Source organism: Apteryx mantelli, unplaced genomic scaffold (genome assembly GCF_036417845.1).
Source record: "Apteryx mantelli isolate bAptMan1 unplaced genomic scaffold, bAptMan1.hap1 HAP1_SCAFFOLD_34, whole genome shotgun sequence".
NCBI lineage: Eukaryota > Metazoa > Chordata > Aves > Apterygiformes > Apterygidae > Apteryx > Apteryx mantelli.
The window spans coordinates 1,205,216-1,230,671 of record NW_027118693.1 but is presented as its reverse complement, the minus strand read 5'-3'; the positions used below and the strand labels follow the sequence as shown (position 1 = coordinate 1,230,671).

At 45.4% G+C, this 25,456-nt stretch overlaps 1 protein-coding gene across 1 annotated transcript in view; it reads left to right on the top strand.

The window, feature by feature from the left end:
- Window positions 1–2,933: 2,933 nt before the first annotated feature.
- LOC136996312 (ubiquitin carboxyl-terminal hydrolase 17-like protein 6) overlaps window positions 2,934–25,456 on the top strand; it is a gene marked incomplete at its 5' end in the record, with an annotated part of 97,318 nt that continues 74,795 nt past the window's right edge. The window contains 9 exons of the mRNA XM_067317241.1: window positions 2,934–3,120; window positions 3,836–3,946; window positions 4,117–4,219; window positions 4,392–4,459; window positions 4,618–4,688; window positions 5,277–5,359; window positions 6,755–6,866; window positions 7,259–7,399; window positions 7,618–7,718. Coding sequence (XP_067173342.1) covers window positions 2,934–3,120; window positions 3,836–3,946; window positions 4,117–4,219; window positions 4,392–4,459; window positions 4,618–4,688; window positions 5,277–5,359; window positions 6,755–6,866; window positions 7,259–7,399; window positions 7,618–7,718 — 977 coding nt within the window. The remainder of the gene's footprint in view (window positions 3,121–3,835; window positions 3,947–4,116; window positions 4,220–4,391; window positions 4,460–4,617; window positions 4,689–5,276; window positions 5,360–6,754; window positions 6,867–7,258; window positions 7,400–7,617; window positions 7,719–25,456) is intronic.

Here is a 25,456-nt window from a genome sequence, read left to right as displayed (position 1 = left end):
AAGCCCCGCTGAGCCCTGCTCCCTCCTGTACAGCTGCCCCAAAGCCATGGGCTTCCCCACTGCGGTATGTGGTGATGGGACCTCCGTTGCCTCTGACATCTCCCCAGGCACAGGGGAGCTGCGCATATGCTGCACAGAGGTCTGGATGTCTCCAGCAGTGGCACAGCAGCCTGATGTTCCCTAGCCCCAAACAATCCTAAAACCACTCCCAGACCCAGTGCCCACAGCAGTGAGGTGTTCTAATAAATATGGGGGGTGATCTGTGTCTCCCCTTTGACTCAGTCCCACTTTAGAGAAAAGGGAATTTACAGCACTTCTTGGTGAAGAATGTTGATGGGTGGGTGCGCAGATGACAAACAGACTTTTCTCTCTTTTCTTCTGAGCCATCTCTTAGAAGCCTCTGTGCGTGCAAGAGGACTCTGTTAATGCGGTTGGTCTCGGATAATTGTGCTGTGCACAGTGCTTAAGGGGAACGTTAACATAAAATTGCAGGCTAAGGAATAACCTAAAAAAAATACAGGGCTTGGGAAGAGCCTAAGAGAACACTGGTGGGCTATGGGAAGCCCCAGTGATGCTACTACAGAAAACAGCATGGCTTTTAGGCACCTCCTCAGAGCAGGAGAAATGACTTACTCCAGCCCATAGGACAATGGATGCTCTTAATTCCCACCTTTAATTACCAAAAGCATTGTGATAGCAGAAGGGACTAGAGATGATGTGTAGCAGGTTATGGACTACATGTAAAGTTTCAACAAACAGCAATCCCATCTTAAAATAGAAACAGCAACCTGAGTATTTCCTTTGCCTACCTGTAATCAGTGATTACAGTTTTCTGCTCCAATCGGGTCCTGTGGAGCCTTTGTTGCTAATGGCCCTCAGTGGGACCCGGTAATGCTCTATGAACCTTTGGGGTTTACTTCTGACTTTGACTTCTTCGATGTTTTGTTCACTTTCCTCTCAGTAGCTGAGGTTCATGGACTCAGCACCAAATACACCATGGGGCTCATTAAAATGCAAAAAGCCCTGACAAACCATGTCTCTACCTATAATTTTCTTCAAGTCTTGCATGGCTAATTGGAGAGGTTTGGGGAGCGTAGCTGAAAGATGGAGACTTCAGTAATATACAGGTATTTTTGCTTTTAAAGGGTATTATTATTATTATTATTAACATTATTCAGCTACAGCATAAGTGCTAATTGCATAGCACAGAAGTTGCCAAAGAAATTTAGCAAAGCGTACCCCACTAAGTATTTGTCGATCAGCTGCTTTCATTAGTTCAGTGAAGACTCTATCATGCGTCAATTCTCCAGCACTAAGTTCGTCACAGAGGGCAAAAGGAGAGAGCAGCCCCGTTCTTGGGAAAGCCTTCTGGAGGGAGAAAGTCAAAGCATGCACGCCATGATGAGGACGCACGCTAATACTAACGCGTAGTAGCGTCAGGCTTTTCTGCTAATTCCTGGAGACAGGTGAGCTTGTGCCGAAGCTCCCAGAATGACTTAAAAGTTTTCTGGAGTTCCAAGGTCTTCACGCAGGCTTGCTCGTAAGGGCTGTTGAAGGGCTGTGTTTCTCTGGTGCCAGTATTGCAAAATCAGCCAATTGCTTTCCCTCCTGTCCTTGACAGAATTCCTTGAGAAGGGCCCTGTAGGACAGCAGGTGGTGTGCTCTACAAGTCTTTGGGACAGAGTGGCGGACACCAGAAGAGGGCAGAAGACACCCCGCGCCAACGTGAACATGCCAGCGCAAACTGCCCAACAGGTACGGTGTCAGCAGCATGCCTTTTTTTCTTAGTAGGCTGCTTCTGCCTGGGAAGGAGGCGTGAGCTGTGCTGGCGGAAGCACAGCCCCCGCCCCCGCCACGAGTGGGGCAGCGCAGCGGCCGCAGGCTGCGGAGGGTGCCCGGCGGTCCCTGGCGCCAGGGGAGCGCATCTCCGCCGCGGCCTCGCGTCATAAAGGGGGCAGGGCCCCAGCAGCCGCCCATCACAGACACTCTGCGATCCGATTGGCTGTGCCACATCAGGACCGGCCCACTCGACTGCTATGAGCCTCCTCATTGGCCGAGCTGCCCGCCATCACAATGGCCCGCAGGGCTGGGGTCACTCTCCGGCAGAGAGGGCGGCGGCGCAGCAGCTGCTCGCGCGCTCTCTGCCCGGGCGCTCGCGGACGCGCTGGCGGGAGCGAGCGTGGGCTGAGCGAGCCTTCTGGATAGCTGGGCTCATTCCTTTTCCACTTGGAATTGTATGTGCCAAAAATGGAGTCACGCTCTGCAAGCTGGGGTCGGGTACCACCTGCAGGAGCTGGCCGAGAAAGGAGCTCCTCCTGTGAGTAAAGACTTCAAGAGTAAAGGGTAACTTTGTGACTCCCCGAAGGCAGCGGAAGTGGCTAGTGTTTGTTGCAAGGCTGACTTTCGATAGGTTGACAGGCTCTGGTGGATGCTGGGGAGTTTTCTGGTAATACAGAGACTTCTGCAGGTGTGCACGACACTTGAAGACTACATTGCCTAGAAAAAGACCTGATCCTGGGAGGGCTGCTGGCTTCTTTGGGGGTCTTTGTTCTTCCCTTTATTACCATGTAATTGCAAGTCTAAGGGTAAGGGTTAAGGTTAGGATGAGGAGAAAGAACCGAATAATTGCACTGCCGGATGAGCGCCTCGAGATGGAAGGGACTCAGCAGCAGTTCCTGAAGGCCGGGTAGTAATTGTTGCCCATGAGAAAAAGCAAAGCAGAGGAATAAACTCTTCTTCCCCAACCGTGCGCTGGCCAGCCAACATGAGCGGCAGCCTTCGTGGGCCGTCTCTACTATGTACTTGTGTTCTCCAGGGCAGCTGGTTCTTGTGGGGGCTGCTCTCCAGAACGCTGCCTCTGAAACCTGCGTTCCTAAAACAAAGGCAGGCAGTCTCTTTTACGATCTGATTTCCTTGCAGTCATTGCCGATGGAATTGCTCCGCCACAAAGGATTCTTTTCCCACCCGAGAAGATTTCTGTGGCTTGGCGGCAAGGGCAAGGTGTCGGAGCTGGACTCTGCAACCTGGGCAATACGTGTTTCCTCAACTCTGTTCTACAGTGTTTGACCTACACTCCCCCTCTGGCCAATTACCTGCTTTCCGGGGAACACAGCCAGTCGTGTGAGTACTTGTGAACATGTTGCTTGCAACCTCCTGGACAGCTCTGCAGGTGAAAGAACAAGAATGGCTCTGTGAAGCAAACTCTGAGTTTTCCTATTTTCCCTGTGGGGGCTGGCTTTTAAACGCGCGTTCACAGCAGGCTCAGGATAGCTGGTGGAGTGCTTGCTTTCATTTAATGCCCTGCGCTCAGATGTCAAAGAAGGGTTCTTTCTTCCCTCATGTGAATGATCAAGGGCATTGGGAAGTAAGGCACTTCATGAAAATTTGGCCCGTGGCTTTCCAGCTGGTAGGAAGAGGATAAAATTTTGGAGGAGGGCATCACAGGTTCTCAGTGTTCCTTCACAGCCGGGTTTCCCTAATGCACGACCGCTGTGAGAACTGATATGGTCACTGTTGAACCGTGAGAAGAGTAAAAGTCCCGAAGAGCACCGTGAAAGCAGTATGAGCTGGTCTGGCTACTCCTGTGCACCTCCCTGCAAAAGAGGGCTTGGCAGTAGTCCTTCAGGAGTTTCATCAGAAATTGCGTGCCAGTACAGACTGAGTGGTTAATGCTTATGCACACGGGCTGGGCTGTTGGCACCTTTGGAGAAGAGAGCGTGGAATGGAGAGCAGAGACTGCACTTACAACTTCAAGACTGCTGTTGCTTCAGGTTTTCCACAGGTACGTAGGTGTCTTTCACTAGGCTGAGGTGGTTTCTTCCTTGACTCTTGACAGGTTGCGAGCAAGGCTTCTGCATGCTGTGTACGATGGAAACCCACCTTAAGCAGGTCCTGTTCTGCTCTGCCAGTGCCGTCGAGCCTACAGCTGTCTTCAGTAACCTTAGACGTAAGTCATTTCAGGTGGCGTTCTTTGCAGAAATGTCTGAATTTTCAGAGGGTTATTTCATGGGTGCAAAGGGTTTGGAGAGTTTAATTTTTTAAGGAAGAGAGCTTTCAGAAAAGTACGCTTTCTGTCCCTTCTTATGAGATAAGCGTTGTACCCTTTGTATTTCTTAGGAATAGGGGAGCATTTCTGTTTTGGCAGACAGGAAGATGCTCACGAATTCTTACGTTACACCGTGGCCGCTATGCAGACAGCTTGTTTGAATGGAAGCTCCGAGTAAGCAGAACCACGTTAACCTTTAAGTGTTCTCTAGCACGTTTGACGCCTTCGTTTCCTACCCTACGTGAAAACCTTTGTCCAGGGTTTTCGTAGAAAAGAAAAGCTCTTTGTTCAAAGAGCTAACTCTCTGCCTCAGCTCTTCTGAGCGCTGATGATCATTTGTTTCCAGCTTGGACGCACCGTCGCAAGCCACCACGGTCATTCACCAAATATTTGGAGGATTTCTAAGATCCAGAGGTACTTTTTAGAACTATTACCGTCCTTAGAACTGATCTGTGCCTTTGTGTCCATTTGTCGCAAAGAGCTTGCAGTGTGACTGTAGTGGGTCTCAGTAATGTCAAGGGGTGAAGTGAGTCTCCTTCGCATTTTGTGACGTGCTTCTGTTTGGATTCCAGTAACATGCTTGAGCTGCCAAGCAGTTTCAGAGTCCTATGAGGGGTTCCTCGATATCCCTTTGGAGATAGAGGTAAGACATTTTGGAACTGTGGCCAAAGATGCGGTTGAAGGTGCCGAGCTTTTGGGGTTTGTTCTTTCTTCTTGTGGCTTCCTAAGCTCGACGGAGTTCACCTAGGAATGTATGCTGTTCACAGCAAAAACGCTTGGTGGTGGCTGGCAAGTGGATTGGACTCGGTCCTCCTCTGGAAGCCCTGTGAATGGTCTCCATGTATGCATGGGGTTTAAGCTGGAGAGAGGTCAATTAGCATATCTCCACACGCATGTTCAGCCTATGATACTTCCCAGTTTTGGACTACCTCGATACACTTCTGATCGGGATACGATGGCTCTTTTTGCTTTTGTTATTTATGAGACGGCATACCACAGATAACTTAATTGTGCGCTACCGCAGACAGGCAGCTCTTTGTATCAGAGTCCAATCATTTTCAAACAAGGTCGGTGCTCAGCATGCTCAGCTTCTGCCTCTTTCTTCATGGTGTTTGCGGCTTCGCAGTACGTCTCCCACGTGTGAACGAGGGAGGCCCTGCAGCAAAAGAGTAGTCGTGGGTCGGGATTTGCGTTTCCAGGAACTCAGTGTCCTCCTTTCTTCCTCATTCAGGCCGCCTCCTCTGTCCCCGGAGCGCTAGAAGGATTTGCGAGACCTGAGCTGCTGGATGGTGAAAATTGCTACAAATGTAGCAAGTAAGATTCTTCCTAATGCCATCTGAATAGGAGATACTGGCTGAACCTATTGCCTGTCTCAGAGCAGAAGTTATCCTTTGACTAAATTCAGAAAGACAAACGAGACAACGAGACGCAGCTTTTTGTTGTGCAGCCGATAGCCTGAAGTCACCCAAAGCCTGGAGTAGAGCGCATGCGCTTCTAAGAGCGGGATCTTTGTCATTCTGTTCAACTAGTTGGAAATCTTTGATAAGAAGCGCAGACGCTAGCTCGCAGGCAAATTTTATTCCTAGTGTTGTCTTCCCTGGGGGTGGTCAGCCTTGCTAACTGTGAAGCTGCGCACCGACCTATTCCTACGGCCAGAAGTTAAAAGCCGTGTCCTCTGTGCTTGAGCAGTGAGCTCAAGCAGGAAGGAGCTGTGCACAAGGATTTGGGGTGGGAGGCCACAACAGCTTCCGGAAGGTCCTCGTGTTCCCTGTGGAGCGCACCTGTGGGCCTAGGTGACTCTCAGCTGGCTCGCTGGTAATGAATGTTAGCAAGCTCTGCTGGCTCACTAGCAGAACATCTTGCGCAGTTCTTGAATTGTAAAAACTGCAGCTAGGCATTCTGTTGACGGGTTTGGAACTCTCTGCCTTGTATTTTGACCTCGGAACTGGGGAGGAGGCTATTTCAAATAGCTCTTTCCACTTAGTAGCTATCAACAGTCTTTTTCCTGATGAGCTAAGCCAACACCTTTCAGGGTGCATCTGTCACATATCCTTTGTGATAGCAGTTGAATGTCACTGGCTACCCTGTATGTCCTGCCTTTGAGCGGGCCATGGAGCAAGTTTACAGTGAACCAGTTCATTTCCAAGGATTTCAGCTGGTTCAGTCTCTTTCCAGGTGACTGTTGGCATCTTGTATTTTTGATGCTGATAACTGATCCATTTGTGAAGTTCTTTGTCGTTCCTAGTCCTGAGGACTGAGGCTCCCTTTTTCCAGCTCTCTTTCAGTGTTGGCACTCCAGCAGAAAGCGGGTAGCCAGGCCATGAGTTGGAAATAGCCACTTCTGCGTACCGGGAGACATCACCCTTGTGTTGCATTCTGGAACCGTGCTCTTGTGAGAGAGTCAGGTTCCGGCTGCCTTACGAGTTGTTGGCAAGCCTTACTTTTGGGCACAGCTCAGGCATTTGTTTGGCTACCAAAAGACAACGCTCCCAACCCGTATCGAGCTGCCCTCATACATCCTGCTACGTTCTCTGCACGAGCAAGGCTGAAATGCGGTGTGCGGCTTTAAGAAAAGAAGCACCGCCTTAGGCAAGGAAATCGCGTTCAGCTAGGATGAGCGTTGTGAGAGACATGGAAACTCGTCTGACTTTGGCGTGAGGAGGGAGGGGGAAAGATGCCTTGAAACAATTGCCTGTGCTTGCTTTGAAGGTGTGAAAAGATGGTTGCTGCATCCAAGAGGTTTACAATACATCGCTCTTCCAATGTTCTCACCATAGCCCTGAAAAGATTTGCCGATTTCACTGGTGGAAAGATTAGCAAGGTATCTATGCAACTGCCATGCCTTCTTGGGAAGGGAGATTTCCCAAGGCAGAACACTCTTTTAAAAGTTGTTAATGTCCGTCAACTGTAACCGTAGTGACGGAAGATGTCTGGGAAAAATCAGCACAAGAAGTAGGTCTTACTCTTTTTCTTACGGTAACAGCCAAGTTCCCGTGTGACGCTAAGCGTATGCTCTGCTCTTAAAGAGCTGATTTTGCACTGAGCAGTTCTCTGCAACTGAAATGATTAAATGTTGTCTCTGGGAAGACCAATTTCTGAGGAAGCAAAAAATGTCTGTCTAAACTTCCAGCCCATGTTCTTAGAAGTGTTTTTCTCGGGCTCTTTCATAAAGTGTTCCCAGTTGAGTTTTGAATCCTCTTGCTCTGTCTTCAGGATGTGAAATATCCAGAGTATTTGAACCTTCGAACATACATGTCTCAGTCAGTCGGAGAACCAGTCCTCTACGCCTTATATGCGGTCCTGGTGCACAGAGGTGACAGCGGTCATGCAGGACACTATTTCTGCTTCACCAAAGTAAGCATCAGCTTCATTTCTTGCAGGGTAAAATCTGCGCTGGTGAAGAGAAGCTTGCCCCAGTACATTACTGGCAACCACTGTTTTTAAGGGGAGAGGACTCGTTACATGTCTCCTTTGACTAGTCTCGGTGTATCCTTTGTCTGGCAGTGTTCTGTCTGGGTTTTCCTGTGGAAAGCATGCAGCTGCTCTAAAGACCTCGTTGCCTTTATTTGCAGGCCAGTAATGGACTGTGGTATGAGATGAATGATGCCTCGGTAGCCCTTTGCAACATCAAAACTGTTCTCAGCCAGCAGGCGTATTTACTTTTCTATATCAGGTAAGAGCAAGTATTGAGATGGGTTCAGGCTACATTTCCTTTTTGCGCTACTGAAACTTCTCTTCTTCTCCTCTGACGTGTTTTTCTTTCTGTGCTGGGAGGAAAGGGCTATTGGTAGAATTCATTTCTGTCCAATCTGGAATTCCCCATGTCGTGTATTGTCTTTCATTGCTTGGCCTTCACCTGCTGCACTTGCGTAACTTGTTATGTGCGTGCTCTCTGTAGCTGGCGAACGCGGAAGAGAGGAGAAATTTAGGCCAGAGGTGGTGTAAGGATGAGTTCTTGCTATGAAAGGGACAGCCGTGGTAGGGAGACCAGTATCTGTTTTTCAGCTTGTAGTCTTGGTTACATTTTCAGTAAGGCGTATCAGCTGCTCCTAGAAAATGGTAGGATGGGATTCAGCCCAAGAGGAGGCTGAGAGAACATGTCTCAACTGAGGTCACTGTTGTTTCCCAAGGTGCTATGATGAGACACTTGGAGAACGCTCTTCTTACGCGCCCGTGCCATCTTATCCCCCTTCGTTCCTTGGTCAGCAGGGGGCTGATAATAAGCAGGCTGGATTTCTGGGACCACAGCATCCTCCTCATATGATGAAAGTAAGTGTGTGTGGGGGGGGGGGAGGGAGAGGAGGGGAAGAGAGGGAAGGATAAAGGCACCAAATTGAGAGCGGGATTTTTCTTTTTCTTCCTTTTTTTTGGGGGGGGGCAGTAGTGTCTGCATCGTATTTTCCCTCCCACACTGCAGCTTTCTTCACAGCTCTCCTGCTGCAGCCAGAATCCTTCAAACAGTGGCTAATGCTAAATTGTGTGCAGCCCTGCTGCTTCTTTAGTTGCAGCTCAGCTTCCTGAAGCACTGCGAGACATTGGAAGTAGAGCCTAGTCATGCTCAAATCATGAAAGAAAAGGAAAGATTGCTTAGTTTATTTTTAGTGCTGTCACTTTAGCTGAGACAGCAAAACCGGAGTGGCTTATTCGTGAGCACTGGAACAATTATGTCTGGAATTACAGGGACAGTTTAAAGGGGAAAAATGAACACACATACATATGTACATATGTAAAGAGAGAGAGATATATATATATAGAGAGAGAGAGAGAGAGAGAGAGAGAGAGATCTGGGACCATCTTTAGCCTGTGCTCAGCTGTTTAGATGGGCTTTCAAAAATGATGCTCATTTGCTTCCAATAGACCAAAACCCAAAAGTAGGAATGAAAAACACTTGCTGGCCTTGCACTTAGAATTAAAGCAGAGTGTTGTTTTTTTTTTTTCTGTTCAGCTCCTGAGACAATTTGTGGGACTACGCGGTAGGAGGGGTTTGTGTTTGGAGCTTTTCAAAGCTGTGTGTTTGCATATAGCCACCTTAGAATCTCTTCTTTTGAAATACAGAGCTCAAGTCATTTAAAGAGAAATGGAGCCCTGAAAGAGGATCCAAAGGCCATTGGTATCACAGAAATGGGCGATCATTCTCACAAGAAGAGGTGCTGTCGCAGGCTGGAAAGAAACAAGCAAAACTGCCGTCAGCAGCAGTATTGTAATGGCAGCAGGTGCCCATCTTCCTGTAGTGACAGAAACTGCCCGGATAAGGGCAGAAGCTCTGAAAAAAGTCCTCATTACCGATCCCAAAACAGAGGACGAACAGAGCAAGACAGGTCACATGAGCATTCTTGCAAAAGCAGGTGGCTCCACCTGTCGCCACTCTCCAGAGGGGAAGATGGGCATCACTTCAGCAGCCACCGAGCAAACTCGTGCTGCCGTTCAGTACCGGAGCAGCAGTCTGAAAAATATTCTCATCAAAGACGAGCACCTTTAGCTGTATCAGTTCCTTCCGGTCTTGAGGGCTCTTCCTGGAAGACTGAAAAGCAAAGAAACAGAAAAAGAGGACATCCCCATGCAGAAGGGAGCGACAACAAAATAGAAGGGAAACGGAGAAAGATGGAGAAAAGAGATTTCAGCAGTTTGCTCCTCGTTCTTCTCTGGCTGTTCCTCTTGTCCGCCCAGTTGGCTTTAAAGAGCTCTCAATGATGTGGAGTCTGACTGGAGAGCACATGGTTAGGTTGATCAAGTGAAGATAGGAAAGATACTGCTGAATTGTGTTAGAACTTCAGAACGGGACTGTTAATGGTGCTGACACTTGGAATACACAGAGGTAGAAGACACCACTCTGGAATAAAGTTATTAGATGTTTATTGCCTTGAAATCCCTGAACTGCAAGGGGAACCCAGGAACCTTGCGGACAGGTGACTGGGCTGTCCCAGGCACTGTGGAGCATTGACCCACAGCGAGGTTCAGGGGGGTGTGGTGGATGAATGGCACGGACACAGGAGGATTTGCGTCCTGAGACCTTTATTGTTTATTTCTGAGCATATTTAAAAAGTTAGCTGCTTCAGTGGTTTCACAGATACACTTTGCTAGGCCAATCACCATGCAGATTATGTCACAGGTAGCCAATCATTACACCGATCACGCACGCAGCGATCATGCCTTGTACCTTGCTACTTGTTTAGAAAAGCTGTCTTGCCTTAACCTTGGTTCCCACTGGCTTCTGCTAGTTTATCTGTACTTTCTCAGGATGTATCATTCCCAGCTGCACCGGTGTCCTTGGGTACGTTTGTCTGAGGCTCCTGTTGCTTGCTACTTGCAACTTTCCACCAGTTTAACCCTGTCATGACCCTCCACATCTCCCCCTTCTTTTAATAATTGAAGGGCTAAGGCTGTATGGATCTGCAGGGTCATGACTTGCTTCATACTCGGTCAATCATTCTTCGCACACAGCTCAACAAGCATGGTACACAGATTAGTATTGCAACAAACATAAAAATTACAATAAGTCCTAGAATCAGTATGCGTTTTAACCAAGGCCCTATAGCAAGCATATTCAACCAATCAAACAGTCCCCACAAGTTTTCACCATCGTCTTCTTGCAGTTGTTTTGTTAATTCCTTCAATTTTGTAATGCTTGTATGTACTGACTCAGAATGATCACTCAGGTTCATACAACACATTCCCTCAAAGTCCTGACAGCCATGGCCTTGGGCCAGTAGCAGAAAGTCAATTGCAGCCCGATTTTGTAAGGTGGCGTATCTAATTGAATCTACGTCTGTTAATCAGGTGCTTAAAGCAGTACTAGTAGCATTTGCTTCTTTTGCAAGCCAGAATCCTAATCTGTTAAGTTGTGATAAAGCATGAGCAGTCCCTATTCCTGCAAAAATACTACTCAAGATACGTTTTGCTGGATTCCAAAATTCTACGTTACTATCGCAACCTGACGTAAAGCCGTGGGTGGACGGCTTTGTTTAAGTGTGGACAGTTCCGTTAACTAAGAATTTTTTGGGATGAAACATCATCAAAAGTCCAAAGATACATGGTCCCCCCACAGCTTTACCCGGTATGCCCTTCCAGGCTCTCTGATCACAAATTAAGAATATTTTAGCAGCCAACCCTATGGGTTGTGGTCCAGGTGTTATTTGACCTGAGGTGGTGTGATTACACCATACAGATGTATTGGCATAAATGCCTGAGAGAGATACATCAACGTCACCCTCTTTGGTAGGTGCCCTCGCAGTATAATTTAGATAAAAGCAGACTGCAGTCTGTGTAATTCCCAATAAGTCAAGTTCTTGCGGCTGCAGTGGCAAGGCAGGAAAATTGTGTACATTGTGCATATTGTTATACCACGTGGAAATATTCCGTTCCTGTGTCTCCATTCTGCATCGCACCACCATTTGGGCTGAAGTGTACCTGGTGCACTACAATTTGCTAACACAGTATCATTGTAAAGAGACCCCCATGCACTGTATATAAAGAAGAAGTCCGGTCAAGCAAGTGCGGAAAGGGTCTGATGGCGTCGCCATTGATAAGCACAGGGTGTCTGTATTGGTTTCATTCGCAAGAGTCACCCAGACGTTGCCACGTTTCCAGGTGCCTGGTCTGACGGGTGTACTTGTTGCTCCGAGGATGAGGCAACATAAGGTCATACACGTCGCGACGGCACCCATCGTAACCGAGTTCCTGTAGAAACACAAGCATTTTCCCTCCCCCAGGTTATCAGTTCCGTTGGTCCCACCCGTTGGCCGGAAACCAAGTCTTTGACCAAACCTGGGGGCTTTTGTATTGATCTTATGTCTGTGGCTTGCTGACGTTTGGAATTATTACGACCTGTTTCATCACAATTCAAAAAATTAAGGACATATAACGCTTTGTGTAGTCATTCTTGTGGGGTGAGCAGTGTCTGCCCCTTTTTTTTGTTTTTGTAGCATGTCTTTCAGGCTGCGATGCGACCGCTCAACAATGGCTTGGCCGGTTGGGGAGCGGGGTATGCCTGTTACATGAGAGATGCCCCAGGCATTGAGGAATTGACGTACATGGCCTGAGCAATAGGCTGGGCTGTTGTCCGTTTTGATGGTTATTGGCACCCCCAAGACCTCAAAGCAGGCAAGCCAATGACGAGTCACATCCCTAGCCTTTTCACCAGTGTGGGCAGTGGCCCACAAAAATCGAGAATGGGTGTCGACTGTGACATGTACATATTTGAGATGTCCAAATTCTAAAATAGGCGTAACATCTGTTTGCCACAGTTCATTAGCCTTAAACCTCTAGGGTTCACCCCTTCCTTCGAAGGCATTGGGGCGAACTACTGACAGTCTGAACAAAACAAAATAATGTCTCTGGCCTGCTGGATGGGTAGTTGAAATTGCCTCTTCAGTGAGCGGGCGTTTTGATGAAAGAAGGAGTGAGACAGTCTGGCTTGTTCTAGAAGGTTGGGTACCACCGCTGGCATGGCTGCAGCATCAGCGCGTCGATTTCCCTCAGCAATGGGTCCGACGAGGTCCGTATGTGAGCGTACATGTAAAACATAAAAGTCATGCTTTCTGTGATTAATAAGAGTCCAAAGAGCATAAAGTTCTGCAAAGAGCAATGGATTGGAGACCTCATGGAGAAAGGAGGCCTCTAACCTTTGCACAAGGCCCGCGGCATAACAGGAATCAGTAACAACATTTACAGGTTCATTGGCACAAAGTTCAAAAGCCATATGGACGGCCACCATCTCCAATACCTGTACCGACCTTGTTCCTGTGTATGTACTGTTGTTTTCCATTGTTGTGTGACAGGGTCCTGCCACGTGATAGCAGCCCTTTTAGATCTGCCCGAAGCATCGGTGAAGACAGTTAAACCAGGAACCGGGACAGGGCGACAGCGGCACCGAGTGACTAGGGATAGGCTGCCGGCCTCTGCCCATAACTTACGTTGAGGATAATGAATGGAAAGTTGTCCTGTGAAATCAGCAAGGGCTACTTGAAAACCCCAATCTTCTGAAATTAACCAGTTCAAGTTGTCTATAGTGGCTGGGATATAAATAACTTCAGGGTCACAGCCATTCATGGTTTGCAGTCTCTCCCGTCCCTTAACGATAAGCTTAGAATACATTTCTGTAAGAGTCCATAAGGTTTTCGGTGGAGTATGTTACAGAAAAATCCATTCCAAAATGTGCAAGGGATCTTTGTCTCTTAGGTCCCATTGAAATAATACTGAAAAAGGCTGGAAGCAGTTAGCAATCAGAGCTAAATAAAAAGGCAATGAGAAATCATGTCGCCAACTCTGGCGTTCCTCCAGAGCGTGGGCACATAACTGGAGTGCCTTTCTCGCTTCAGGTGTCAAAGTTCGAGTGGAGGTTAGGGAGGTGTCCCCTTTGAGCATTTCAAAAAGGGGCTGTAGCAGTTCCATGGAAAGTCCTAGCACTGGTCGGAGCCAATTAATGGCTCCTAATATTTTTTGTAGGTCATTAAGCATGACAATATCGTTTAATTGCAGTTGGACTGGCTGCAATTACAACAAGAAGTGAAGGAAGAGAATTAGAGCCATTATCTCTGAGGGTCATAGTCAAAAGGTTGTAGCATTACTTTGAATTTGAGGTCGGTGAGCAGATCAAGCACCAGGATCTGCTCGTGCTTAGCCCGAGCCCCGGCGGCCGGCATCTCGCTCACTTGCTATCGTGGGGGGGGCGGGGGAGGAGCGGGAGGGGGAGGCGGGGAGGCCGGGCGGCGGCTCGGTGCTGGTGCCGGCGCTGAGGGGCGGCCGCCACCTTGCACACCCCCCCCGCCCCCCGCGGTGCTGCCCCACAACGGAAACATGCTTTTTTCTTTTTTGTTTCCCCTTGCTCGTACATCTGAGCAGCCAGGGCAGCGGCAAGGGATTCGGTGTTGTGGTGTATAGAGCCTACGTTTTGACAAGCCCGCACCATCTCTGCAATAGTGCAAGTTGCTCGGTTCTTAATCGCCTGCAAGGCTCTCGCACAGTCAGCATTAGCATTCTCAAAAGCAAGCTGCCTCAACAACAGTGCCCGAGCCTCCTCATTCTCAATCTGTCGCTCAGTTGCTGCATATAACCGATCAACAAACGCAGGGTATGGTTCTGTAGGTCCCTGCAATACTTTCGCAAAGGACAAACTTGAATCGGCATTTGTACCTGTCAGTCCGCGCAAGGCTTGTAAAACGAACTTTGCAATCCTCTCATATGTTTCTCTATTATATTCTGTCTGGGTTGCCGGATCCGCATGCAGCCCCTCTCCAGCGAATTGGTTATAGCCTACTCCTCGTCCGTTATTCAGGTTATCAACCGCCTGTACAGTACATTTGTCTCGAAAGTCCGAAAGCCACACAGCATACTGAGTGTTAGTCAAAACCATTTTCATTAACGCTTTCCAGTCATAGGGGGTCATCACATACGTAGTAGAAAGCGCTTCTAGGAATGTGATAGTATGAGTAGATTGAACTCCGCTTTCCTTTACCAATTTCCGCAATTCCTTGACTATCTCATAATTAAAACTCTGATAAGCCAGATGTTCCCCTGGTTTATAGATGACAGGGAATGCAGTAATAGCTTGGAAGTCCCCTGCTAGTAAGGCTTCCTGACGGCACTTGACCCATTTATCTTTCCCTTTTCCTGCCCGTAGCCCCTGCTCGCCAGCAAGGGGGTCCACAAATCCCGGATCAAAGGAATCACCACCTTCATCAGGACCGTCAGTTTCAGAGGGTAGGGTCAGTTTGCAAATACCCCTCTCGCCTTCCCTGTTCCCCGATTCAGGGATCAATTGGGCAGGATCCAGGTTGTGGGGGGATGCCACGACTACCAGGGGTGGCTCCTCAAGGGAAGGTGCCAAGGGTAAAGACGTATCAGAGGCGAGGGGAGCAGGAGGCAAACTTTTTTGCGTGGCTTTAAGAGTACTCATAATCGTCCCCCATGTAGCCAGATGCTTCCAAACTGCAACATCTCCAGTCCCTACTTCTTCATGTAATCTTTGACCTATTTTCACCCATTCATCAAGTTGAAATATCCCATTTACAGAGAAGTCAGGTACATTTCTCGTAATCCAGTCCAAAAATGTGAATAATTTGCTGTCTGAAAGGACCCAATTCTGTCTGTCCAGAAGCCGTCTCAATACATCGAGACTTTGTTTCTGTTCTAGGGATAACCTTCCCCTTTTGTTCAATATCTTAACTAAAATATGCACGATCGCCTGTTCCTCTGTAGATATCTGCGATCCCATTTTCCGTTCCCGCGTTCCCAGCCGCTCACCTTAAAATCGGTGCTTAATTTGTCCGCATCCGGACTGCAGCTCTCTGGTCCGCTGTGCAGCTCTCTAGTCCCGGGTCCCGCTGCTCCCTAATACGTTCGGCTGGGCTCCACCACCGATCGCTCTGTTTACCGTGATTCTCACCCCACGTTGGGCGCCATTTGTGGCGGATGAATGGCACAGACTCAGGGGAGTTTGTGTCCTGAGACCTTTATTGTTTATTTCTGAGCATATTTAAAAAGTTAGCTGCTTCAGTGGTTTCACAGATACACTTTGCTAGGCCAATCACCATGCAGATTATGTCACAGGTAGCCAATCATTACACCGATCACGCACGCAGCGATCATGCCTTGTACCTTGCTACTTGTTTAGAAAAGCTGTCTTGCCTTAACCTTGGTTCCCACTGGCTTCTGCTAGTTTATCTGTACTTTCTCAGGATGTATCATTCCCAGCTGCACCGGTGTCCTTGGGTACGTTTGTCTGAGGCTCCTGTTGCTTGCTACTTGCAACTTTCCACCAGTTTAACCCTGTCATGACCTTCCACAGGTGCGTGCACCAAGTGCTATGGAAATAAATAGATGAGGTGCAGCCTGTGGTCCCCAATTCCGCTCACTGTTGCTATTCCAAATTACTCCATTAATCTCCAGGAATGCTGAGGGAAATAAGTAGAAAGATGTGTCATGAGTAATGTATCATCAGTGAGCTCCAGTTGCTGGTAAATAACCATTCCTTACCTGTCAAGTGTTTATCAGTAGGTACCGTCACAGTGCAGGTGCTCTCCAGCAGTAGTAACCGTACACGTTACAGCTTACAGTGCCAGCATAGCCCCACACTTGTAAACCTCAGGAATGCTTCAGGACAACCAAGGTAGAGATTTGAAGAAATTAAGCTTCTGAAAGGGTCTGATCTGGATAAGTAGGAACGACAACAACAAATCCTAACACCCGCCTGACCCCCAGGAGGGGTGGGGAAATCTCATCCCTGAAAGCAGTTGACGTAGGAAAGAGCACAGGCAGGGTCATTTCTTGGTATTCTTGGCCAGAATACGAATGCACCATTAGGCCAAAAACTTAGATCTGAGCTTACAGAAAAGCTTATTAGGGCGTGAAGTAGGCAAGCACTTCCCATAAAGACCTAGCTCTCTCCTAGTGATAGCAGCCACCAAAAACAACTCTTCGCTGAAAGGCGCAGGTGGGAGCAGGCTGCCATAGGTTTTTAAGTGTTGATCCACCAGTGAGCTCAGCACAGTAAGGGAAAAGAAAGGAAAACTTCCTAAGGAATCTTATGCTGGTAGGTGAGAATACCCTCTGCAGATTCAGGATTCAAATGGTTGAAGGGACACCTGCATCAGTTCGCTTCAGGAAAAAAAGGAAGAGCGACGAGCACAGGCAGGACACTCTCAGGAAAAGACTGGCAGCAGGAAGGCGAGCCACTCTTGCATGCGGCCACATTGCTCTGTCCCGGGTAAGGCTCTCTACTATTGATCACGCTGCTTTAATAGGGCCTCACGCTGTTGAGCAGGTGGCTCTGGTTTCTAGAGCCTTAAACATTTGGCCCGTGAGCTGAGGAAGGCCAAGGCTGGGGTAATGACTGACCTGCGTGCACTTGAGCAGCTCCAGGAACCGCGTGCGAGTCCTGGGATGTGCAGGAACAGGCACGTCACAGCCACACTTTTGCTTGACCTTCAGGGGGACTTTTATATGAGGTAGGCTCACAGGTAAAACATACATAAAACTTACCTGGTAATCAAACACGTATCTACCCTTCATTAGCCATGAATGATGATGGAGTCCATCTGCTACCACGTTCGAGTCTTCGGTCAGAAAACATGGCAGCATTATATGAAGTAGTCGAACAAAAATTTCTACTGATCCATTGCTTCCCACCACGGAGAGGCTGTCACTGCTCAGATACAGAGTCGCTAGTGCCACCGAGCGCGCAGCGGGTGGGAGACACAGGTATGCTGTTCTTCCCACTCCAAGCTCCAGGCTATGGAGGGCAAGGCGGGTTTCTGCAAGGGATCGGCACTGCTGCGTGCCGAGACTGCTGCAGTGGCTTTCCTGCTCCGGGACATATGCATCTGCTATCCTCAGCCCAGATGGCAGAGGGAGCATTTGAAAGGGCTTCCTCTCAGTGATACTGTTGAGGATGTCATATAGGGAGCTTTGGGTTGCTTGAGAAATAACAAGTTCATCGGCTGATGCCCAGATGACCGTGCTGTCCAAAGCCAAATCTGCATTAACCAGGCGAAGCCAGCCTTACGCTGCACGTTTAACTCGCTGCAGGAGCAATGGGACGTGCCACGGTACCTGCTGCACGGAGGCCAGCCTGCATTACAGAGCAGGACACACGATGGTCCTGTGAACTCCTCACGGAAGACTAGGCCTAAGGTCTGGCGAAAGAGGCAGTTTGGTCAACTAAAATTGATTGTCTCGTTTCAGAAATACCTGCCTGCCAGCTGAACTGCTCCAGACAACTACACTGTTTTGCCCACATTACTCAGACATTTTCTAACACTGGAATAGCTTCCTGATTAACGCTGGTGCTGATGCTCCGATTAGCGAGGAAGGATGGAGTGCACGAATAAAGAATGAGTTCCTTTCCTTGGCCTTTCCAGGTTTGGAGTTCTGCCGTCCAGAGGTCAACACAGAGAGGTATTTTATTCCTCCACCTCTCACCCCTCTTGAAGAATACGCAATCCCTTTTTCCCTAGAACAGAGCGGCACCAAGTGTTCCCATTCTTTTCTTTTTTGGGGGGTTTGTTTATGATGACGGAAATGTCAGCAGGACAGCATACCTTCTTCAGCTCCTAACAAATTACAGAGCACTCAACAGCCTGTGCAGGCCAAGCGTAACCGACAGCCTACAACAACGTGCACCAGGACGGGGGGGAAAAAAAGGTGTTTGCCTGCGCACGGCAGGGGCAGCAATACCAACCTGAGTACTGCTGAAGCTAAAAAATTATTCAGTTTGCAGTGCTTGTGCATTCAATGCACATGTAGGCAAGCACTTTAAGGAGAAACTGAGCCTTAAAAATTTGGGGACAAGGACAGAGAGAGGCAGACAGAGCCAGAGAGGCAGACAGAGAGAACAGGGGCAGCATTGCATGACATGAAAACTTACGCCTAGATTTCACACACAGGATCAAAACTCAAATGGAGGATGGGACCTTACCGAGTGACTATTTCCTGCTGCTGACAGGTACCTTGGGATTTTCATTCCCTGGGAAATGTTTGTTCTATTCATGTTTGTCTTTGGGGGGGGGGAGAAGGGGGAGGAATGGGAAAAGAAGACGTAATATTTCACTTCTCTTGCAGCTCTTCCCTCCCTGTAAGACCCAACGTTGTCTTCAGAACCGCTGCTTATGAAAGCAAAATGCTCAGTGGGGACCACAGCTGCATCTCAAAACACATCAGGAAAGAGAATAAGTAGGTGGTCGGTCCTGTCACAGGATCTTCTTGCTATGACCAGTAACTAGAAAAGACGGGACCTAGCAAATGACAAAAATGAAAAGGAACATGCTGGATAAAAACAAACACATGTAGGGGCTAATCCCCTGCCAATGAGATGAGGTGGAAAAGAAAACGTTCTGAATACAGTAGGACTTTGGTTTTGTTATGAGTTATTTGCTTCCGGCATTGGAACTGGCAAATTCAGGAGAGGCACCTTGAGCCAGCTTTCTGCAGCAGGAGAGAAGAGATGAATTCTCTACTCACTGACTTCTCAAAATAGGATTTACATGAGCTGTGACAAAGATACTTATAAGTATTTTACTATTAAAACAATTAATTTTGTAAGAAATTAAGACTATCAGAGAAGTGAGAAGTTTCTATGAATGGCTTTTATAGTGGATGGGGTAAAAATGAGGGGTTCAAAAGCACTGTGAAAAATAGAAATTTATCTTCATATTTACTATGGCAAGAAATTCGGTAGGAAAGAATGAAGACATAAAGATGAGGATTTCTGTGATCCTCGGGGAGAATTAAGAAAGGGAAGAAAAACATGATTTCAGCTTTGCATTTGAAACAACTTAAAGCATATTTTTTTCAGACTCTTCATAAGGAGAAAAATAATTACACTGGCTCCAGCTGAGTAGCAATAACACTGGAAAAAAAATCAAAAAGGCAAACCAAGGAGGTGAAGAAATTGTGTCAATGACAGTGATGGAGTTTCTTTGATTTGCTCAGAAAAACAAAAAAAAAACAGGCTTGAACCTGTCCCACTTGTTTTCCCGTAGATTTTAAGTGCAATCACCTGAAATGTGCATGGTAAGTAAAAGCACCTGTCAGTTCATGCTACATCCTCATTACAGGCAAGCTTAAGGCATTCTGAATTTTTCAGCCGTTGCATGTTCATTTAATCAGCGAAACAAAAACTAAATAAAAATATTATCAATAAAACCTTCATGTTATATTCCACGCTGCTTGTGACTGCAGAATTGACGTTAGCCACTTTCAGTATAAAATTAGGCCTGGTGTACCTTTGACCTGGTGTACCTTTGTAGCCACTTTCAGTATAAAATTAGGCCTGGTGTACCTTTGTAGAGTGCTGAGCACACAATTCTCTCATTCGCACTGCTATAACATAATATAAATATCAAACAATGATTGAAAAGAGACAAAGGACAGAGTCAAAAAATGTGCAGCTAGTAATAAATTGTATGCATTTTGAAGATGAGAAAAAAAACAATGACAAACATTTCCAGGAACATGAAACACTTTGGCAGCTGTAATACATTAGCATAACCAAGTGGTTGACTTCAAATACAGTTTTTCTCTGGTTTGAAAATGTCGTTGAATTCATGTCTGCTAAATACAGTTAGCAGGCTTCCTAATCAATTGAAATACCCTCTGATGCACCACCCTTTGTCTCCCCTTTGAAGCGTAACTATACATCTTTCACAGAGCTTCTAAGTAAGTTTTTAATTTGTGTAAAATGGGTAAGACAAAAATACAGAGCTATAATATATTACACCGCTTCTTTTAGGATGCTGTTAGAAGCAAGTTATTCAATGCTTATCAAAAGGTGATTTAATTAAATTATAATGAGCAGATATAGACACTTGATACTCACCTTAACAGGTTTTATTGACCTGGTAAGTAGAAAGTAATGTTCATCTAATAAGAAGTTGGTGTGTGTATGGTTACACATGTTCCAGGCATTTTCAGTTAGTATCTAGCAATCTTCCTATTTTAGCCTCACTTGCAAAACAGCAAGTTTGTTCTTTTAAAAAGAATATTCTGAAAGGGAAAAATTCTTCTAAACGGTTGCAACAAACGAGGGTATTTTTATTTGTGTATTCAGTCTGCCTGGCTAAGGTTATCTCAGATCTCAGTAACAGACTTTATAGGAAAAAGATTACTGCGTGTGTAACTCTACTCAAGCAAACACCAGACAACGTTCCTCGTGTATGAAAATAATATACCTTTAATTTATTTACAAGGCTGACAAACTGGATGAAGCGGCTGTACTTCAGACGCACTGCAAGAGCTTTCCTTATGAGCTATGTTGCTATTCATATGTCTGTATTTTCTTTCTATCAGTTATAAAACATACAACCAAAAAAGAATCAGGAAAGGACTGTGGAGTGAGATAAAAGGAACGTACACAGTTATTAGAAGTTAAGAGGAAAAAACAATGAGGATCTTTCTATACCCAGTTTTGAAAATGTCATTTTAAAAGGTGAAGATCATTTTTTCACTACTTAGTAATATGAAGGGGCTGATTTTTTTGACCTGTCAAGAGAGGGTGATTCAAAATATTGCAAAATGTTAACATCTACAGTAAAAGCCGGTATGTCTCAAATTTGCACGCTAGCTAGTAACGTCTGTCAATTGTACAGAAGTTTAATACATATTGAGTTCTTTAGGGAGCTTTAACATCGCTTAGCCGTAAAACACATTTGACATTAAGATAAGTAAATGTAAACTATAGAGAAAACCTGCACTTCACATTTGTTACCTTCTGGTCAGCAATTTGCAACACCAAATTAAGAGGCTGTTACTGTTTTCTATCATCATTTTATATCTCCCATAAAAGTGCATGTAAAAAAGTTCACAGAGGTGCTAGGTAGCATACAATTACAAAAAAAAGTCTGTGTTTCTGATACATTCAAGTTGCTAAATTTATGCACTAAAATGAAAGATACGATGCAGACGTGGTATCAGTTCTTTATCTTTGGTAACATCTTTTCATTTGATTATAGCCATATTTGCTCTGATATCCATTTTGTGCATGGTCTGCTATTATTTAAGCCAACAGGAAGCATTTAAATGGATTTAAACAGCATCAGCATATTATTTAGTACATTCATGACTTTCTTCGTACATTCTTTGAGAATGTTGCTAGAATATGGGGAAAATGAGCAAATGCTACTATCTATTATAATCTACTCCTGCTTTAACATAACACACTTCTGCTAATTCTTGTCATTAGGAAAAAATGTTTTGCTTTTTGGTTTTTTTAAAAGGAGGGATCAATATGATTCTAAGAACAATAAATTCTAAAAATCCGAAGTAAAAATACCAACTATTTTGTACTTCCTTACAAATGCTAAAATAGAAAATTACACTGGAGCTGACTTAAAATTTGATACTATGAGCCATCTAAGTAAACAAAAAAAAAAGGACCACAGAGAACATCAACAATTGCTCCAAGGCTTTCCAGAGACGGTGTTAAGCAATCACTGTCTTTACTGACCTAAAAGTGAAGGCCTGACTCTCTCTCACCATATACATCAGTATAAAAAGAAGAGGAAAACTAATTTTTAAGCAGCACTCTCCAGTGAATAAATCATACAGCAAAGTCACACTGGCTTCCTGGTGGTCTTGGTTATGCGCAAACATATTAAGGATGTAAACTTGATCACGTGAACCTAAGTTATGCTGTTATGCCTCCACATACCTATTAATTGCACTGAATCAATTTGGATAAAGGAAGGAGTTCACATATCCCTAGACCTGAAAAATCCAGAGAGTGCTGCATTTATGCAAAGAATGAGTTACATTACCATAGCTCGTAAGTGGGGACCCTGCAACACTTCATTTCATCACAAAAACAATCTTTGCGTGTACTTCTTACATAAATTAAATATTAATACTGGAAACCTTTGGAATAGTAATTTTGATAGAGAGCAAGGTCTAATTTTTTTTTAAGTTCTTGTTTCAAGTCTTTTGGTTTTTTTTGTTGTCTCTGCTATTTTACAAATAGAGTGACCAGCAGGCAATGGCACTACCTTCCATGGCTATAGGCTTGGGGGTGCTCTGCTAGCTTTGCCCAGACAAGCCATCCTTAATTGTGCCAGCAGTGATGCTGAACACAACAAAATAAAAATCACGGGGGCAGGATTAAGCTTGTGGTGTCAATGCAGAAGAACATTTACATTGTGTCTATTCTCAAGTCTCAGTTCATAACTATAATAGTTCATTTCTTATTTATAGAAATAAAACATGGGTAACAGTTAAAAACGGAAAGTATACCATTCTGACCCATTTTTGACACAGTATTATTATTTTCAGTATCTCAGTATCATCAAGAACAAAAATAGCGTATAGCTGCAATTACTGTAGAAGCAAAGACTGCTATTCCAATGAACATGGCACTTTCAAAAACCGTGAAACTTGTAAATTTAAATGAAGGTTAAACTTCAAACTTTCAATTCACTAACATGCCTGTTTTATAAGGGTATAATGAAAAACTGCCCCTGAAGAGCACAATGATGTAGTTAAAAAAAAAAAAAAAACTTTGTTATTAGAAAGTGATAAAAAAGGAAGATGCAGAAATGGGGAGTGGACTAATACAGTTTTAATACATGTATTTGCACCAGTGAAAGTCATGTTCTTAATGAGTCATGAATAGCTCTATCACTGATGACTTATGATCTTTACCCATGCACAAACGTAGTAAGCCACTTCCCACTGCTGCAGTGCCCATGTATATGCGACACACACACACATTAACAAGCAATAATCTTAGTGCCTAACTGTCCTAGCTGCTGAGCGCCCTCAGCTCCCGACAGGCCCCTCAGGGAGGTCTAAAACAAAGTGTAATCCTGACAAATAATTTAGTGGTCAAAGTCTTAGGAATTTCAAGAGCCAGTCACTTTCTTGCTTTCTTTGCCGCCTTCAGTATATCACCCTTTTTCCTGTTAGGATGCCGGCATCTTTCATCAATGCTCGGTATACATTCGTAACGCCACACTTCTTCCTTTTTCTCCACGGGGTAAACTGCTTCCACGTAATGACAGATCAGTCTCAGTCTGATGGGATCGAGTTGTTTTTTGTTACAAGCACCTGAGTGGTTATATTGCAGTCTGAGATTCTCTGGAGTAAAGAGTTCTGGAAAGAGTCTTACCAGAAGCCGGGCAGCGAAGTTTCCAACTGAAAGGCTCTGCTGTGCTATCTCTTTTACCTCCTTATCAGACAGCAAATACGGAGAAGGCACAGGGAAGTCTGGATTAGGAGCTTCTTCCTGCTCTTTATCCTCAATAAAATGAGAGGATTCTACCTGTTCAGTCTCATAAAAACTGGATGATTGCACATTCTGTTGACTATTTTCCATCTCCCTTTTGGCCCAAAATCTATGGAAAAAATCACTGACTTGAGGCAAACACTCCACATGCCACACAGCTGTGTTCTTCACAGAAGGATAACAAACTTCCACATAGTTACGGATAAGCTGCAGATGAAGAGAATCAAGTTTCCTTCTGTTGAGGAAGCCGCACGCACTGCAGTTTCTGTTGAATTCATCATCGTTGAAGAGCTGCACTAGCAACCGGCAGGCTAAGTCTCCACCTGATGTGCTTTGATCCATCATTTGTTTGAGCTCTGCAGAAGTCAGCCGGTACTCAGGAGGAGGCTTGAACTCTGCGACAGACTCTGCTGGACTGACTTGCTTCTTAATTCGGCTGACCTCCAGAGACAACAGGTCAACTTTGCTGTGAAGCTGGCTCACATTGGAATTGAGGGTGTTAAGTGTGTAAAACATTTTCGGTATCAAAGAATATATATTTGGATCGGAATCTGTGGTGGCAGCTGTCACAGCAATGGTTGCAGCAGAGTCTCTTGTGCGCTGATCGTTCAAAGTTTGAAGATGCGAGGGACTGCTGGGACTGATTTTTTCAAACAAATCGTAAGAAGCAAACTGCTATGTTCCTGGTGGGTTCTTCTTCTCTGTAATTTTGTGTGAGATGCCATAGAGAGGTTTTTTATAAGATGGAGTGCTTATGTCACTGAAGGCTTCTTCTTCACAGAGCCGTGCTGTATTAGGATTCTTGTTCTTGTTTGGCTGCTCTGTATTTACCTGAGTGGGTGAGCCAGTGTCTCTGTTCTTCATGTTTGAATGGGGGCCCTTTGAATGAATAAATACTGTATTAGCAAAACTGCCTTAAAAATATTAGCTATAAATGCGTGCCTCTTAAGCAGGTATCATTACATAAATATGCACTGCCAAATTTTCTCCAGAGGACTTAATTGTGTTACATATATCAAATTAATAAATGCATTAGAAAAAAAATCAATTAAAAATACAGTAAAGTATTATTTAGGGGTTTTTTTGTTTTGTTTCATTTCATTGTTTTTTGTGTTGGTTCATGGCTTTCCCCATAGTATAGAAATGCAATTGTAATCCTAAACACTTTTACCCCACAGAGCTCTAAATACTCTCCCAAATTAAGTGGCATTATCCTCCACCTTGCATATGAGGATCTTGGGCTGCAGAGAACTTGGGTGGCAACAAGTCAGCAACAGAGCCAAGAACAGAATCCAGATTTTCTGACTCCTAGTCCTGTGACCTTGCCACTGCCTCCACCAACTGCATTTAATGTTTCAACATTCTCTTTAGGTTAGCTTTTGAAAACACTGCCAAGGCTATCAGACACCAAAATTATGCTTATTCTCTTCTTTCTGATGTGAAAGGTTTATATAGCTATTTTTATCTTTGCAACGTTGTACAACTCCTGAACAGGTTTCTGAGAATGAGTAAAATTAAAATATTATTCAATTCAAACAATAAAAACCTAAAAACATAGTATCTTGATACTGTCTTTTTAAAAAGGGGAGTCTAAGATTTCTTTAATTCTGAAAGGCAAGGAAGTGTAGGTTCACTGGATTTCTCATCTTCTAAATGGTTTCTATAAAAAACAGCACTAAGTTCTTAAGAAACTCATGTTCTCA